Source organism: Pseudopodoces humilis, chromosome 1, assembly GCF_049639895.1.
Source record: "Pseudopodoces humilis isolate 2021_Gansu_Grassland_sample_001 chromosome 1, ASM4963989v1, whole genome shotgun sequence".
Lineage (NCBI taxonomy): Eukaryota > Metazoa > Chordata > Aves > Passeriformes > Paridae > Pseudopodoces > Pseudopodoces humilis.
The window spans coordinates 53,934,631-53,954,005 of NC_142200.1; the positions used below are offsets into that span (position 1 = coordinate 53,934,631).

At 35.6% G+C, this 19,375-nt stretch overlaps 1 protein-coding gene across 1 annotated transcript in view; it reads right to left on the bottom strand.

Moving 5' to 3' along the window:
• Window positions 1–451: 451 nt before the first annotated feature.
• Window positions 452–19,375, bottom strand: part of LOC102110121 (cadherin-19) — a 69,364-nt gene continuing 50,440 nt past the window's right edge. The window contains exons 9-12 of the mRNA XM_005517447.3: window positions 15,850–15,971; window positions 6,230–6,347; window positions 4,033–4,284; window positions 452–1,723 (exon numbers count right to left, since the gene is read on the bottom strand). Coding sequence (XP_005517504.1) covers window positions 1,227–1,723; window positions 4,033–4,284; window positions 6,230–6,347; window positions 15,850–15,971 — 989 coding nt within the window. The 3' untranslated portion in view covers window positions 452–1,226. The remainder of the gene's footprint in view (window positions 1,724–4,032; window positions 4,285–6,229; window positions 6,348–15,849; window positions 15,972–19,375) is intronic.

Below are 19,375 nucleotides of genomic sequence, written 5' to 3' on the forward strand. Positions count from 1 at the left end.
ATAACTTCCGTAAAATGAGTACTTAATGAAAGAGATGTGAATAAAATACAGGAGGGTTGATTTTTTCCAGATAGACCATTTTGAAAACATTTGATGACCTCCGTTCCAAAATAGCTGATGGATAGTGGTATACATAAAGAAGTATTCTGAGATAGGTTTATATTTGTTATGGAATGTTTGCAAAAAAATACAGTGTGAAATTAATTTTGAAATCTTACTTGAGTCTTGCAGAATGATTCAGGATCATTTTCAAAGTGGATTAACATTTGAAGCATTTTATTATCTTATTATCTAATGTCATACATAAAGTTTTATAACCATCAGTTTAGCATTTTAAAGATTCTTAATATTGTTATAATAAAACTGACTACTGCAGCTAATTTTATTTTCCATAATAAAAAAATAAATCTATGATGGTAAATCAGTCACCCTTTAAACTCTTAATAAATGCCTGTATTTGGACATCATTTTATTCTAGGTGCAGTAATATATAATGTGGTCAATTGCAGTATTTAAGTTAAATATTGATTCTTTTTCCTATCTTATATGCCAAATTAAGTATTGGTTTACACATTTTCCAATAGCTTCATTAAAAACTAAAATGGCAGCAAATACTTGCTGATGTTGTAATGGGTTTTTATTTTTATACTGAAAGGAAAAGACATTTGTTTTAGTTTTATCATCCTAAGAACAATAAATGGACGATTTTGTGAGCGCTTCCAAAAATGGTATTAGAATATCTAGGGTCTACTTTTTCACACAATTATATTTTTATAATAAAGCCTTATACAAATATGCATGTTTAACTTTGGTTAATGTATGTATTCAACTGCAACAGCCAAAGTCCGTCAGCTTTGGAAAACGTTTAAAGCTTATGGATGACAGAATGTTTACAACATCCATTTATGGCTTTGGCTCCTCCTTTTGTACAAGTAAGATCCAGATTTTCAGTATCCAGAAGAGGATCTGGATATCCAAAGCAGCACAGTTTGCATTTAAGGACTTATATTACCACAAGGTTTTCAAACTATAACCTCCATCCCTTCATGTGGTAGCATCTCTGGTGTGTTTTATCCTTTCAAGAGGTTTCCACATCCTAAACTTACCATGTTAAAACCCTTGGCTCCTATTTCCATTTTTAATGTGGGATGAACTCCTTTCTAAAAATCCACAGTTGTGTTTGGTTGCTGAGACTTAGGAAAACAAAAGAGCAACTCCAAGAGTGCCTAATCCCCCAGAGTTTTATGGGAAGAGTACATGCCTGCAAGCTGTTTAAAGTGAGGTCCCCAGTCTGCAAGGTAGTCATAGCTCTGATCGATATCTGATGTGTTTGAACCCAATGAGCTGAGGGATCCTGCCAAGGAGCCAGTCCCCTCAAATGCGTAGGTCTGAAGTGAGTCATAGGGAGGAACTCTAGGATCTGTATTTGCTTCTTCAAGCTTTTCTGAAATGAATTGCCTGAAGATTGCACTGTCTGGGCCAACCTGCAGAGACTGTCTGTAGAGGCTCTGGATTTCGGAGGCCACCTTCTTCCGAGGTTTGTGTGTTCGCATGACAGTACGTGTCCTCAGTGCTGAAATATCAAACGCTTCTGTGTCCTCCTCGCCCCCTCCTTCATCGTCATAACTGACAATGTTCTCTCTGAATTCTTCCATCTTCTCTGAAAAGGGAGGTTTCTTCTGCTGCTGCTGCTGTCTTATGGCTACAATTGCCAAAAAGAACACTGACAAAATAAAAAGAAAAGAGAAGGGACAAGGGAAAATTAAACCAAACCAGAGACTTTGAATGTGCTTGGAAAGATTAAAGAAATTGCTTCTTATTTTAGTATCAGAGCTGTTGCAAAGCGAAGCTATCTTAACAAATTTATAGAGCTGTAATTTTTATGGATTTTATGGTTTTGAGATGAGCAATGGGTGTGTTGAGAAAATGGCTACAAAGGGACTTATAAAAAAGGCGAATTAAATGGAGCAGTTCTTTTGGTAGATGCAAATTTGAAACTGATGGAAGCACAGGTTATGCTTTTTGAAAGTGCTTTTTTATCACATAATATATCCATTTTGCATTCTGAATTTAAATTCTTAATCTCTATCAGTCTCTCTGATAAAAGCCCCATCAAGATCAAGTGAAAAATGAGACAATGAGCAAGATATCCTGAGCTAGTTGAATCATTCAGCTCTACAGACTATGTAGAATGGTGTTCAACTATTTGTGTTGTGCTGGTTTTCAAATTTGAAGACTCACTATATTCTGTGTCATTTTACTGTCAAGGCCTATGAATCAGATGATGGTATTTCTTTCATATGTGAAAAGTTTCTTAATTTTTCTTTTAAAACATTATTTTTTAATCCCACATAATTACATTTTAACTGAACAATCCCATTGAATTACTCTATGGCTTTCAGAGAGATTAAGTCATTCAGTTTTAACTATATCTTGCTGCAGTTCTACTTAATAAGTACCTTGTGGACTGAATTTTTTTTACTCAGAACTTAAAATTATACAACTACCAAGAATTACAACATTTTACTTAAGAATATGAGGACAGCTGAAGTAGTTATTTTTTCTACCTACTTAAAAGAAACTGTTCCATTTGCTTGGGAGATACCAACATAAGGCTTGAAAGCACTGAAAACAAGAATTTCTACTATGTATTCACAAGACAGGTGGTTTTAACTTTCCAAACACTTTACCTGGTGAACCCTTCTGATGGTTTACTTCCTACTTGAAAACTAGTTTTCAGAGATAAATGGAAAATTTATTATATATAGAACATTTTATTATTTAATTTTAAATAACTACAAAAACACATTCAAAGAATTAAGAATTAAGAATTTGTGTTTATAAAAAGTGTAGTAGATTAGTTTTTTTTCTTCTTTTGAACTAATATATTTATCTATGCTTTGGCTTTTGTGATATTAATAGGCCCAGTAGACATCATGGGTTTATTCCACCTGGAGAGAACATTTCTACAAGAACCCAAGAAATCACTGATGAGTAATTCCTCTGATGGCCTGAATAATGCAGTGATATGGTTTGCCTGTTCCTTAGTCCCTGAAGTCAACAACACAAAGTGAACCTATTCAGATACCCTGCAACTATCTAACAAAACTTGAAATGCACATTGACTCATAAGTTTAAACTGACTAAAAGACATAAGGCAGATATCTAAGATCAGATTTAAATAAGACAACTCTGGAAGTGCAGGCAAGCATGGAAAAAACAAATTCATTGTCTGTTGACATGTCCTTGACTGGAAGCCAGGACATGAATATAGGGATACTAGTGTATCTCTGGGATTTGCTATGGAGTCAAGAAATGGTGACTAGAACGGCCAGCCTTGAGTTGTAGGTTTGGTTTTTGAGTGCTGCTTGCCAGCTGCGCATGACCCTTTTCAGAGGTACTAGAAAAACTCCTGTGCATTTAAACTACTCTCAATCCCAGTTTTCATATCCACAAATTCCCAAATGTATTGGAGGTTAAGCTGGTGTCTCCTGAGAGGAAAAAGGACATGTCTAACATTTGGAGAAAATGCTGTCTAAAGATGTAACCTGAATTGGCAGAGAACCTCCCTGTGTCTGGAGCTTTCTGACTGATGTCAGATTCTCTTTTTCTTTTATTATTCATAATTGATCTCAGTTCTACATTTGCCATTCCTAAGGCAGGATGAGTAGGGTGCTACTTCTTTCCATATTTTGCTACACTAGCAAATTTTCTTGTGTAATGCTGTCTTCAGCTTTACCTGTAATCAGTACAGACTTTGGGCTCTGAAATCTTTATTATTGCAATGCCAGGAAAATAAAGAGGACCATGACTCAGCTACACACAACCTTTAGGAAATTGTGTTAGAATTCACATTTTACTGAAAACTGGGGAGAAGAAGGGAGAAATTATAGTTAAGAAAAAAGGAAAGAAATAAAAAATCTGCCTTATTTCAATTTTTCCCAGTGGCCCAATACTCCTAGTCTTCGAGTCAAGTGTCCATCTTTTTTACTTAACCAACCCCTCTGTAAAAGGGATTGTACTTGTACTTACCTAGGAATATTAATATGCAAGCCAAAACAGCAACTAAAGCCTCTGTGCTGAGACCCAAGGAATACATGAAAGCTCCGTATCTACAGTAGAAGGTGTTAACTTCAGTGTCGCAGTCGCAGAGAGTGACAGTGAGAGTATTTGTGCTCGTCAGAGGTGGAGTTCCATTATCCTGAATTAAGATTGGCAAGTAGAAAAAAAACTGCTCTTGCCTCCTGAAGCCACTTTTTCCTGTGAAAATTCCAGCTGTGTTATCTAGAAGATAAATTATTATGATGATATGCATTTATATATTCTGTAACCATGACAATAATATTCAGTGGAATCTGACATATTTAAAAGCAACAGTACTCTCAAAGCTATGTATTAAGAAAGTTAAAAAAGTTAAAGCAGGCACTGACATTTGGTGCATACTTTGTCAATCATGAATAAATTGCATTTATTTTTGATATATGTACTCCAGGGACAATAAAAGAATTTGACCAAGGAGTGCTGGTTTTAATGTTCAGAGCTAAAGAGACTGACATCTTTTTCAGTATCTGATACCTGCTCAGACTAATTAATTGGTTCTTAAAATGGTTCCATTTATCCAGCTGCTACCAAGCCAGAAGTTCACAGATAAAATATAGACAGTTTGCCAATCAAAAAGGTTAAAGTGTGTCTAGCAGCACATAGTGAAAACAGGTAGCAAGGGAAAGAAGAGAAAGCAAGAAAAAAGTCCACTAAAATAGTCTTTTATTTCTTTCCCTGGCACAAAAACGAGCTAGCTGGACTTCTACCACCTAAAATAGCAAAAAGATTTAGATGCTTTCACTTTGCTTTGTATTTAACTATTAGTATTTAGAAATCTGTTCTGTAAAAAACACAGTAAACAGCTTAAATTCAGGTCCTGCTGCATATCAATCAATTCAAATTAGCTTGCTGCAAAATAAAATAGTCCTGCCTACATGAATGTGTAATGAAAAGAAAAAATAATCTAGAAATATTTCCATGTCAGAATTATTTCTCTTGGCAGAGTGAAAGACTGCATGTGTGCATATGTAAAAGTAGGGGGAAGAAAGGATTTCTACCATTATCTGTACAATACATCTGTACAGTCTACTGAAGTTAACTTCCTCACATGTAAATTGTTCTAAGTTTCTATCATAGTTCAGAAAGTAATTCTGAGGTAAAATACTACAGATCTGCAGTCTCTTTTTCTCTTCCTTACAGCTATCACAATTCAACCAGCCATTTCTGTTGAATATGGCAGAAAGGGACAGCTTGAAATCTGATTGCATGATATTTCAAAAGGTTATGTTTTCCCCATTAGAAACCAACAAAAGGAACTGAATGGGTTGCTTTGTGTGTGGGTCTGCTTGGGTTTTGGGCAGAAAGAGAAAAGGTGGGAAAGGCACATTGCTTGTACACAATTTGACCTTAATATAATGACTTAGCTCTTTCTGGAAGGGAGTGAGAGGTTAATTAAGATGGGAATTGAATTTCTTATTGATACATTGGCTAACTTTGAAGATAATTGAGAAGCAGTTTGCCATTTAACGTATTTGGAACTTTCCAAAACTTATTTCCATTGATTTGTTCCCTTAGCCAGAACATTCAAATAATTAGCATGGTCAATAAGAACGATGTGTACTTTAGCTTAGTCTGAAGAAGCTTTTCTTTGTAGTCTCAGCAGACTGACTCTAAATGGTCACTTCCTAGAAATTCCATATCTCACCTATGTTTTCATCTCAGTCTGGTTTTGCTTGATATTTTATATTATTAAATAAGATTTCGTTCCTAGTTATCTGTTTTTATAATGTTGATTTTGGTGAATTAATGAAATAATATTCCTATATTGATATCAATCTTTATAATGATCTTATTTCTCTGGCAAATAATTTTAACAAGGATTTTGGAATTGACTTCCATATTCAACATTAAGAATATAATTTTTAAGGAATACTGGTGTATTTTTCATCTTAGCTGTTTTTTCTTTCCTTTAAATAAAACTGCCTTTTGCTGTTTATATTTTTCACTTGAAAGGGAAAATAAACTCTTTGATACTGTTGAATTATTGTTTTGAAATGGACCTCATGACATGTCCAATTCTTATAATGAAAATTTCTATTTAAATAGAAAGTTTTAAGCATCTAAGAACCTTCTAGAAGCATGCATCTTCCATTAGGAAGGTCTTAAAGAACTGCATGACTGACGCTACCTTGATTGTCTTTCACCATAAAATGTGAGCTGTTTGTGTCCTCCTGAGCCAATGAGAAATAAAAATGGTGACCTTCTGCTGGGTCATCTTGATCCACTGCACTGATGTTTTGAATTAGCTGGAAAATAAGAGAACAGAGTTGTTTAAGAGTAAAAGAATTTCCTTGTTCTATAAAACAATAACAAGGATATAACAAGTACGTTAAACTATTGATGTTGAAGACGTGATCCGTGAACCTGTATTGAGTGCATAATATGCAAATATTCAGCAAATACCCAAATAGGTTTATTGAGACTTATATTCTGCAAGTACTCTAATTTTTTATCCTTTTGAGACAGGCAGGCATTAAAAGATTGAGAAAATGTAAAAGGTTATCCATATCAAAGGACCAGGAGCAAATGACGTCTCCATAAATGAAAAAAACATATTTAGAGTACTTTGTTCTTTTTTTTTTAATCTAAGGTGAATAGTTATACATCATTATACATTTGAAGAAATCCTTCTATGCAAAATCTATTCCCTTCAAGTCCACAAACACATTGGTATCATTCAACTGGTATATTATAGCTCCAGTAAGTGACATACGTTGACAAGTTCACATGCTGAATTTTTGATTCTGGATATTATAACAGATTGATTATGGAAATTTTTGGCTGCTTTTTCTTAAGAAAACAAAATAGCCTTCATTTAGAAATATGTCAAACCAGACAGTCATTGCAAAATAAAATAAAAAATAACATTCCAAATAAAATTTTTCATATCTCTAAATAAACAACCACACAGTTAACATAATTAGCAATATTTCTTCTTAAAACATCTCTATTTCTTATATTTATCAGTAAATATTTATTTGCCAGCACATATTAATGAACATCCTTGCTGATCAGGAGAAAAGCAAACTGCTGGAAGTCCACCAATTTTCAGAAAAGAGAGGGTCAAATTTGAACTTGGGCTCTATATTATCAATTATTTCATGCCTTGTAGATATTTATACACAAGAACTTGAAACTTCAACTTTCCTCAAACCACAGATCACCTGAATGATACAAGCAGTGCTTTAACAGTGAAGCAGTAAGTCAATGGAAGTGGCTACTGCTGCTTTCCGTCTGTGCCTTTGAAAACTCCTTTCTCGTTAAATTCTTTCTCAGTTAAAGACCTAGAACTTCATCACACATTCTTTTTCTTTTCAAGCAAGCAAAGTTTGATGAAATCATCACAGCAGAATGCAAAATGTGGCTTACACACCAAAAGATTTGTTTTCTTAACACTGTTCCCTCTTCACATGTGAAATTTATTTTAAATCTGTATTTTCACTCTATGGAAACATGAGGACCCTTGAATTTTTTGGTATTTTTTTTTATTGCCATTAATGAGAGGAATAATTTTTCAGTGATTTCATGCTGTACAAAGGAGAGACATTCTAGAGGGATATTTGTTTTCTTCCCTCAGAACTAACAAATAGCTGAGGTGATGCAAATACAGGTATAAAAATGCCGGTCAAGAAATCAGTGAGGAGAAACTGACCACTCACATTTCCTTGATTACCACAAGCTTCATTTTTTTAAGGAAATGTAGTTCTCAGAATATTCTCTATATGAACAGCAACAGAATTTATAGATTTTATATCCAGTCTAAACTGCAAAGAAGGACACATAATATTTTGCCACCTACCTCAAAGATAACTAAAAAAAGACTATATGGGCTTTTCTTGAAAATTTGCTGGCTACATATTCACGGCCACAGATGAGAATAAATCTTGGTATGGGCATATGGCTGCCCTTAAAATTCAAGCTCTATTAAAGTATACTGAATATGCAGAGTGATATAATGATCTACAAAAGTATCTTAGCCACATTTAATTTGTTGTATTTTGTTCTGGTTTTAGTTCAGTTACTTGGCAGAGAAAAATTACCTACTTGCACACCACCACCACCACCAACAAAGTGATTTTAATTCAACCAGATATCACCAATATCTTTTGAAAACATATTTTAAGGAGTATATAATGTGTGAAAATCATAAAATTACTGCAGTTATGAATTAGATACTACTTTGCTATTTCATTATTGACTGCCATATTTTACATACAGGATGTATTTGAGTCTGTACATTTTATCTATATCTGATTCAATCAATAAAATTCTAAGGAGACTGTGGCTAACTGTAACTAAACAATTACTTATTTCTTGCTGTGAGATATGGATTAGAACAAGAGCAAAACAGGCTTAAAACTTAAAAGGAATAAAGTTTATTAACAAACTACAGTAATAAGAACACCAGAATAAACTTTCAGAAAAAAAAACCTTTTTATCCCTTACTACCCACCATTCTCTTGTTCACATGACAACAGAGACAAAAACTTTGGAACTTCGATGGTTAAAACAGTCCCAATTCCTGCTACAGTCTTTTCACCAGTCTTTGTAGAGAAACAGAAGTCTATTTCTGTTAATTTATTGAGTTTCTCACAAGAAAACTATTTTTGTTATAGTTTTCCATTGCCCTGAGTCAGCTGCCCAGAACTGCTGTTATCAGAGCTCACTCCTCCCATTTCACATCACTCTCAAGTGTGTATGGGCCATGGATGTCATTTTAAGGATGAGTTATTCAAAGGCAAAAGTCTTCTTCATCTGTCTCTGTGAGCTTCACTAGAAAACAGTTTTCTCATTGCCCCCCAAGGCTTCAAATCTTCGCTTCACTCTATTTTAGTACTTCACTGTATCACAATCACTCTACTTTTTATTTAAAATTTACACTTTGAACACTCCATTCCTCCCTATATACTGTCATGAATTAAAGAAGTTTTTTCAAGACCTTATTGTCCATTTCCATAGCCTCAACAGAAAGGCATTTCAGCTTATAAACGCATCTTCTTATTCTCTACCTTTTCTGAAACTTCTTTTTCTTTACTGTCTCTGATAGTTTATAAAGTCTCTTTACATGTTGATCACTCTCTTTTCCTCTCTCTGGATAAAAGGATTAATCTGCAAGTCTTATCTGGGTAATGAAAAGTTTAAAATCTTGCCCAGGCTTTGTAGATGGTTCTGTGACCTCTGCCGGTGCAGGAGCTGGAGCTGTCTTCGATAGAAGATTCCTCATGGCTGCTCTGGAGAGTGTAGTAACTGTCTCAGCCCGCCGCAGGTCCAGAGCTCTTTTTTTCCTTCTTTACTCGGCAGTCTCTGGTGAATTCTGTCACTGCAGCCAAGCCAGGGACCGGCTTGGCCCGGCCAGAACCCGTGGCAAGCTCCGCAGGCCCCATCTCCCGGGCCGGGAGACGCGGCAGGCCCAGCCCAGCCCCCGCCCGGGCCGCATGGCCTGGGCAGGGAACGGGAGGCCAGATGGAGCTCTGTTACCTTTCACAGCCAGAAAACAAAGAGAACAAGAGAGCTCTAGCTTTACCTCTTAAGGTAGGGTTCACAAGTTAATCCCACTTTTCAATGTTCAAAACTGCTGTCAATTCCCAGTAATGACCGATAATTGGTCAGGAGAAAAGACTCTCATCAGTCCCCAGCAACTTCAACTTCCTTAGCTCCTAAAACCACCTTAAAGGTAAAGTCACCCCATGACACTAACTGAAAAATAAAACAAACCACCTGCCCTTGCTTTGACCTGTGCTCTCCTCTTCTGCAGAAACCTGATTCCTGTGGCTGTTCTAGATATATTCACATGCCTTCAATGATTCACTTTAGCAGCAGGGAAAATTTGAAACGTAAGGACGGGGCAAATCCTTATTGTTTACTTCTCACTGTATCACTTTCACTGAGATTCAACAAATCCCAGTTTAGTCCACAAAATATTCAGAGAGCAATAAGTACCTCTGATTTTACTGACTCTGAAGGAAAAATCACTTAGAGTAAGGGAAATCCCTTTTTATTCCTGGTTTCGTAGTTTTTTGTACATCTAACCTGGGAGATTCTAGCTGTTTACCAGGGAAACTGGCATCACATACTCAAAAACTGCACTTACTTGTGTGTTAATGTTTACAAACCTACATTTTAGTGTATAAACAAAAAATATATTGAATGAATTATTGCTTTTGCAAAGTTCTGTCAGTTGTTTTGTTGACATAGCTGAAATTTAATTGCTTTAAAAATTCTTATTTCAAGTCTCGTTATTATAGAAGCTTTAAAGATCCCACAGTTCATTTAAAAATGAGTGTTTCTTTAAAACAGAGATTAATTCACTTGATTATTTTTGAAAAACTGAATTAAGTTTATGATGACTTTTGAGGACTTAAAGAATGCAGTGGAATATCTCAATGTGTTATCAAAGAAGGAAGTTGCCATAAAATAATCCACTGCAAGCGTAGATGGGAAACAGGAAGAAGTTACAGGCCTAAGTGGAGGTGAAGGTTTGGAATCTGCACACCAGAAAAAATTCCACTGTGAGGACTTGTGATAAGTGTAGATGGCAACAACAGAAGGACACTGGGCCTGATAAGTCAGATGAGAGTAATCTATCTGAACACAAATTCCCACCCTGGCAAACTGAAAAAGGAAGAAATTCCTTACACATATGCCATCCCAGGTTCTGGAAATGGCACCTATATTCTGTTTATCTTGTAAATTAAAAAAATGTGGATTATGAAGTAGCTGACTGCCAGGTATTCTCTATAAAACTTAATTGGAAATTTATTTCCTCAACTCCAAATAGTCTTCTTGGATTGGAATTATAGAGAGGTCCAGAAGGAGGGATCAAAGCTTCTTTGTTACAGCCCTTTCTGCTTCTATGGGTTTTCAACCAAGTTAAACTTCAGGCATAAATTGCCCATCTGAACAACAACCAGTACTCTTAATTTTGATGCTAGAGAATTCTGAGTGTAGAATTTTGAGTCCTTTGTGTGTTAGTCCTACTAATCCCATTAGAGAGATGGAGGGAAGTAGAAACATATTTGCTACCTCTCTTTCCACTTCAGTTTCTTTATTTTGTTTTCTGCAAAACATCCTTCAATAGTTCTACTGTGGATTATAGGATGTGAGAGACCTAACCACACATTACTTTTGGGAGTACAGAACAGGTTTTGGTCAAATTGGCAGAAGCCATATAAGCAGTGACATTTTTCTCAGTCACATAATATTTACTGTTCACCAGAGTTTAGAGCAGGTAAAAGATTAAAGTGTTAATTACTACAGTCAGGACTGCGTGTTCCAGGTAGACCTTTTACCTCAAGACCCAGGTTCTCCTGTTGACTGCTTCTGTTTTGAAAAGAAAATTGACACAGTATTGAACTGATTTATTTGGGTCTACTGTAAATGTTTCTGCTCAACTATAAATCAAATTTACTTATTTACAAAGAATTAACAATAATAAAGCTCATGACATGACACTGAGGTGCTTTTTTATATTTGCTCACATATGCTAATAAAGTTCTCCCACCTGTGCCATTCTGCTAAGAGATAATGTTGTGAAATCATGGTCCACATAAAACAGAAAATTTTCCATGGGCCACTGTACCCACTGTTTCAAAACATCACACGTTACACTCAGTGCATCTTCAGGTATAGCTTAGTGTAGGAGTCTGTTACATTATACATTGCTTCCACAGCTTCATCATGTTTTTACACTCTAAAGGATGCATTCATTGTTGGTGTTTTTTTAAACTTTTTATTTTCTTATCATTACTGCTGAGATGGTTTTTGTAAATGTTGAAGAAAACATGCAATATTAAATAATAAACATTGTCTTACCCTTCACTTTCATTTCTCTGCTAATAAAAATGATTTTGCATCATGATTTGTTAGAAAGGCTCTCTTTTAGCAAACTACTTGTTTTGAACAGTAATCATATGCTCGTAGAATTTGGTTAAAGATTTCCTCTCTTTCTTTCTGTCAACATTTTATTATGTAGAGAAGTAATAGCAAATGAGTACTTGTCACTTTCACTGTAACTGATTATTATTTTATTATGTGCCTAGTACTGAGTAAATGAATTTGGGTTTTTTTTTCTCATCTCTAACTTAAAGTTCCTGCATACTCAATGACTTCTTTGAATCTAATAAAAATCACTAAGCAAGCTGCAATAGCAGGCACTTCATATGTGATCCCCAAATTAAAGGAACTCAGAATTACCAGAATAAATATGCATTAGAGATGACACCATTAATTCAGAATATAAGTATGTTCAGTACAGCCTATCTTCAGCTACAATCACCTCCCTTTCCAATAGGAAGAAAGATCAATACTCACAAAAGGGCTGAAAGTACCATGCATAGGTACATTCTAGATGGTCTGCTTGCTTACATATAATGTAAGGATTTTGATACAGTCAACATAAAAATTTCAGGCTGCATCTTCCAGATGAGTTAATGTATTAATATCTTGGGAATTAAGCTTTTTTGATATCCATTCTTGATGAGATGTCTGTAGTGTTACCTTTAGGGTGGATTTGGTCATCTTGGTGTTTTGACTATTTGTAACAAATATTTCCTTTGAAGTTCAAAGGTTCATACCTACTGTACACACCCATAAAAAGTAAATATAAAAAAAAAATAGAACAGTGTGGTCATCATTTACTGTGTTTACACACAGTTATAAAATCAAAAGGTCCAATCAAAAGGAAATTACCCATTTAAATACTTATTAATATTGTTCTATTTTATCTGATGACAACTATAGCTGTAGTGGAATAGAAGGCTATTTAGTGGTGCAACTTTCATGTTCAATTCATTTGGAAAACAATTTATTTAATGGTGATGACGTAGTGAAAATGTTTTTTCAATGTTTTAAAGAAAACTTTGCTTGTGGTGTAGTATAAAGCTGACTTTTGTATTATAGGACAGTACTAAATTATAACATTAAGTGAATAATGAAAATTACTTACAAAATGTCAAATAAACATGATGAATGCATTCAATATGATGCCAAAAACATCTGTCTAATCTATCTCTATCTATCTATCTATCTATCTATCTATCTATCTATCTATCTATCTATCTATCTATCTAACTAACTATCTATCTTCTTTATATCCATTTTTATTGTTAAATTTGGATTATAGTCCCACAGACTGAAATCTAATCCTTTTGTTTGAAGGACTTTTGGAGGCTAAACTAAACAAACTCTTACAAAAACACCATACAAAGGTTTGAAGGTCAGCACTCAGTCAATAAAAACAGACCAAGAATTTTCATAACCTTTCAGAAAATCCAAAACTTCAAAGCAAGTCTTCTTGTCTAGACTTAAGCTATTACTAACTCTGTCTGAGTCTGGATAATTAGGACAAAAATTAGTTTTACTCAATATGTGTTTTATATTCTATATCACAAATCAGCATACCCTTAGACTATGTAAAAATAACTTAATTGTGACCTGAATCTAAATTATTTTTTTAGTAGACCAGTCTGACACCAAGATAAAGTCTAGATTGAATAAGACAATTCATTTTTTAGTGGTATCTTTCCCTCTGCAATGTGCTTCCTTTCTTTTCCCCTAAACACTGTAAACTCATGCAAATATATTTTGGAATATCTCATGAAATTAGACACAACTCAGTTCAGATCAGGGAAAGAAGTGAATTACAGAAGTGCACAGTATCTCTGAAAACATCTCTACCACAGCGATTCCAGCCAAAAGGTTGGACATACCTGCTTTAGAAACTGAAATGTGATAGTGTAGTTATACAAGCTTTGATCTCAACTTAACATGTAAGCAGATTCCATAGCTGTTTGAAATTGATTGCAGAAATATAGTTAAGATAAAAAGGTATGTAATGTCCTGATTAAGTCATTTAATTGCTTAAATTGATTCTTCTGAAATGTAAATTTTCTTGCTCAGTGGACAACCAGGCCACCTATAAAATCACATTTATGTTTTAGTTTCTTGCTGAGAAGAATAAAGGATATTTTTTCTGTGAGTAAAAATTTAAAAAATAAAATATAAATAACACCAAAGAAGATACATCAGCTAACAATTCTGTTTAAATCATAAACACTGAATTAAATATCATAAACTCTGACTGTGATAATTATGCACTTCAGTAGCAGTTTCCTGTTGTTCTTCCTAATATAATTTGTTAATGAGAAAATTATTTAACATTACTGTCACAGTCTCAACAGGCTAAACAAAAGATGCCTGTGACTCTCAAAAACCTATAACAATGAATAAAATTTAAAAATCCCACCTAAAGTAACATTATGACTTTCTGTAAGGTGAGAAAAATATCCTGTTCATAAATATATATATATAAATCATATATTGCAATGTCAAAGAATTATTCGGTGTACTATGCTTAAAGAATGATTATTGTTAACACTGCTATTCTTTACAGAACCATTTTATCCAGTGATTCTCAAAACACTTTATGTATGTAATTGATACTCAAAAGTAACTATTGATAGGTTAGCATGCAGATATTTATCAATAGGCAACCATGGAATACTGAAAACCTGGAGAAATAAATCACCTGGGTTTTTATCTTGTAGGGAAGTCCAAAACATGTATAACAAATATCCATTTTATAAGCGTCCATATTTAATTCATGGCATCTTGAAGCCAAGAAACATAAAGTGCAGTTGATTTAATGCCTGCACTTTTATCTGTCAATGAGATATCCAAAGACCAATAGAAATGGCTTGCTCCAAATACCTCCTAAACAGAGGTAGCCTGAGCAGACAGGAAGATTTTCAAATGCTGAACAAAGTAATTTCTGATAGAGAATTATATAAATGGATGTAAAAGGTTATAAAGACATCACTTGAGCAACAGGAAAAGCTTTATTTAACTGCAGACTAATCGAGGTCAAAGTAAACCAAAATGGTATAAAAAAAGAGGCTCTTTGATTCAGAAATCAACATAACAAAATGTTTGAACAGAACCAGCACAGATATCCCAAAGGTCTTTTTTTTATGTCCAAATAATGCTTTAGAGTGGTGGGAAAACATATAGATTTTTCTCTTTAGAGCTTTTTTCATTTATTTGGGTTTTTTGGATGTTGTTGATTATTTTGTATCTTTTTCTTTAAAAAAGACCCATCCAAAACAACAACAACAACAAAAAAAAAACCCAAACTTACTTTGAACATCCTGGAGTTTATTTTTACAGGAGGAAAATGGAAAGACATCAGTGTACCTGAGAATTGGGGCAGCTGACTGATGATACCCCATTCACGTGTATATCAAGCAGGAAATGGAAAATAACCCCCTGGGAAGGATGTTTAATATAACAATAGCTTAAGCTGCCAGCTAGGAAAGGTGTTGTAAGGGCTGTGTCTTGAACATTTTCAGACTTGCACTGAGCTAGTCAGGGTTTGAATTCAGTTCACAATAAATGTTTTCTAACAGAAGGACACGAATCTGCTTTGAAATTGGACGAAGCCTGATTCTTATGCTATTGCTGAAGTTACCAGACATAGGTTTTTCATCAGAGACCTTAACATGACACAGATTTGTACCCTATATTTTTTCAGAAGTTTCTGCCTGTACTTTATTATTTGTTTCTTAAAAACAAACAAGACACATAGTTTTGTTTTAAAGGGGGAAAAAATATGCTTAAATTTCATACTATACATATGTCAACAGAACTAATTTTGGAAATAGAAAAAATGCAGTCTGTACTCACAGAACTGAAAGAATTAATGCTAAACATCTCAGACCAAATTTTCATGACAGCTAACTACTTCATGCTCACCTGTCCAGAAACTGCATTTTCACAAACAAATGTTTCATAATTTTTAGGGAATTCTGGTGCATTATCATTGACATCGAGAACTTGGATATACACGTTTGCTTCTGAAATTTTTTCAGGATTTCCTAATGGTTAAAAAAAGACAGAAATAAAAAAGTTAAAAATAATCTACTATGTATTTTAAAGTAATGTAAACATTTGAAGATTTTACCTGTATTCTGAAAGGAAGAAAATAATCACAAAGACCTGTGGACATATTTTGATACTATTATAATAATATAGTACCATTATAATACTATGTCTTGAATAAGATATCTCATGTAAAATTTTGGATTTTTTCATGCTTTTCTTTGTCCAATCAGAAACTGATTTGAATGCAAAAAATAAAACCTGATCAGGAAAAATTCAATAATATTTTGTAGTTGAAGAAAAATTTAATGTACTAGCCATATCTAAGGTTATGTGGTAGGAGAGCATCAACTCTTCTAAGGGTATCTGGTCAAGGACTTTTCCAGTGTGACAGGAGTTAATAAGATAAAGAGGAAGCCATAAACAAGAACATACTGGAACAAAATCCTGAGGGACAAATGATAAAGAGAGGGGATACCTGGTCAGATCTACTAATTGATGTGGGCACCTGGAAGCATGAGGATGTTTTTCCATTAGATCAGTGGCCTTGACAATTGATAAGCCAATGGAGAAAAAAGGGAAAACAAACACAAAATGTACCAAGACACAGACCTGTGTACCAAAACACAGACTCTGACAAGAAACAAACCTAATGGTAATCAATGGGCTATCCAGAAGCCACAGGACAACAATTCCAGCTAGATCAACTTGGACTTTGTAACTTACAAGACTTTAAATGAAAGGGACCTCAGATTTGGGGGAATGGGGACTCAGTGGAGATATATGCACCCATGGAAAATACGCAGAGAGGAGCAAAGAGAGCTCAGCTAGAAAAGGGTATAGAAGAGCCTGGTTGTGTGCAAAACAGGGCTAGTCAGTGCATTTGTCTGGCTGAGCTTTGCACCTGATCACCAGTTTGTCCTATCAACTTACATCTTCTTAGTAATTGTTTTCTTAGCCATGTCTCTGCATAATCTCACTCTCACTGCATATCTATGTGTGCTGCAAGAATAAAGTGGCAGCTAGTGGTGTGACCTGCATATATATGAATGAAAATTCATTCCAGACACTGGAGTGGGATGGGGTTCTGTGATCCCAGTTACTGACTCAGGTACACAGGGGACAATTTTCAGTGTTCTCCTCAGACTTGGCATGCATGGGGTTTGTGTATGCTTTTGCTGACACTTTAAACTGGACTCAACAGTGATTAGGGGTCCTTGGGTCCAGGAGAGGTGCTTGGGAGGTCCACACTTAGAGGGGACTTGAGTTCTGTGGGTCTGCCAGCAAGCATCAAGTGTGCACTAGCTGGTGTTTGGGGATCCATGAATTAGATCAGAGGACTTGGTATATTAGAAGGGGTGTTGGGCAAACAGAAGTAGGTTCTGGAGGGATCTATGAGTCTGTGTGTGCTTGTGAAGCTGGAGAGCATTGTGCATGTGTGTGTATATGTCTGCACCAGCGATTTGCCTTCCCAGAAGAAGAGGGGAATGGGCTGCCTGTGCCTGTAGTATTGACTACATGTGGGAATCACACATGTAGGTGCTGCTGAAGGCAAAGCATACGTCAATCCAAGTGACTGATCCCATCAGTGGGATCATTTGATCATTGTTCCCACATTCCAGTGTGGGAACATTGTGAGTCTCTGGGACTCTGTGCTCAGCTGTGCTACTGGATGAGCCTGCAAACAGCTCAGCAGCATTCCTGAACCTGGGCATGGGTCTTTGATCTCCAGGCCCTAGGCAGGGCTCCAGTGGCTGAGCAGGAGAGTCACACTGGGATGACTGAAAGAGCTGGCTGCACTATCTTAGGTCACTTAACATCATGGTTACCATAATGACTGGTCACACTCATTCCTTTAAAAAATTCTGTTACTCCTCCTCTTCTTAAATATTTTTAAATTCTGAAACTTTGAGAGAAAAATTTTTAAAAAATTACATTTTAAACATATTTCTGCCACTTCTAGATATGGAGGAATCACAATGAATACTGACGACCCACCCTAACCAAGGCAGAAAGCTCAGACTCAATTTGGAAAAGCAGAGCTCTTCTATCCACTGGTCTGCAAATGTATACTTACAAAGAACTATGATTTTTTTCAGACATATCTAAGGAATTACTGCTGACAGGCTTCATAGACTGAGTGTTTAGTTTTGATACAAGCATTGTTGTTCCAAGAATTATCTACACTACAGGTTTAATTTTTAGGCTTAGTACTCACAGAAGATGTACTGTTTCTGTTACCCAAGTATACGTTACTGCTGTGGCTTTAGATATAAAAGATATATGGATATATGTCAGTACAGCTTATTCCTGAACGTAAAGGAAAATTAATAATATAAGGCATTTCTCCTGCATTTACTGCCTTTACACAAGGTTCTACTGTTAAAACTACCTCAGACAAGGAAAAGTAATGAATACTAGTATCATGGTACAAAAGTTGCATGCAGACTGGGTGAGAAAACTAATTTTTTATGAAATTAGAAAGTTTATAAACATGTTATATGAAAAAAAAAATCCATGAATACAGCAAGTACAGCAGTCTTCTGGAGAAACTGGCAACTCATGGCTTGGAAAGGTGTACTGTTCACTGCGATAAAACTGGCTGGATATCCAAGCTCAAAGAGCTGTGCTGACTGGAGTTGAGTTCAGCTGGTGGCCCATAACAAGTGGTGTTTCCAGGGGTCAATATTGGGGCCAGTTCTGTTTAATATCTTGATCAATGAATTGCATGAGGGGACTGAGTACACCCTCAATCAGTTTGCACATGACACCAAGCTGGGCAGGAGTGTTGACCTGTTGGAGGGAAGGAAGGCTATGCAGAGGGATTTAGACAGGCTGGATGTATGGATTAAGGTCAATTGTATGAGTTTCAACAAGGTCAAGTGCCAGGTCACACTTAGATCACAACAACCCAAAGCAGAGTTGCTGGTTTCAGGAAAAGTGGCTGGAAAGCTGCCCAGAGGAAACAACCTGGGTCTGCTGGTTGACAGCAGCTGAATATGAGCCATCTTGTATCCAGGCGGACAAGGATCAGCTGAGGGAGCTGAGGTTGTTCAGCCTGGAGAAGAGGAGGCTCAAGTGAGACCTTATCACTGTCTGCAATTACCCAAAAGGAGCTTGGAGGCGGTTGGGGGTTAGTCTGTTTTCTCAAGTAAGAAGTGATGAGTGGCCTCAAGATGCACCAGTGGAAGTTTAGGCTGGATATTAGGAAAATGTTCTTGGAGAAGGTTGTCTAGCTTTGGAATAGGATGCCCAGGGAAGTGGTTGAGTCACTATCTTTGAAGGTATCTGCAGTGCCAGATACAGATCTGACAGTATGTACATGGTTTAGTGGTGGACTTAGTAGTGGTTCATGGTTGGATTCAATGACCTTATCAGTTCCTTCCAAACCAAACTATTC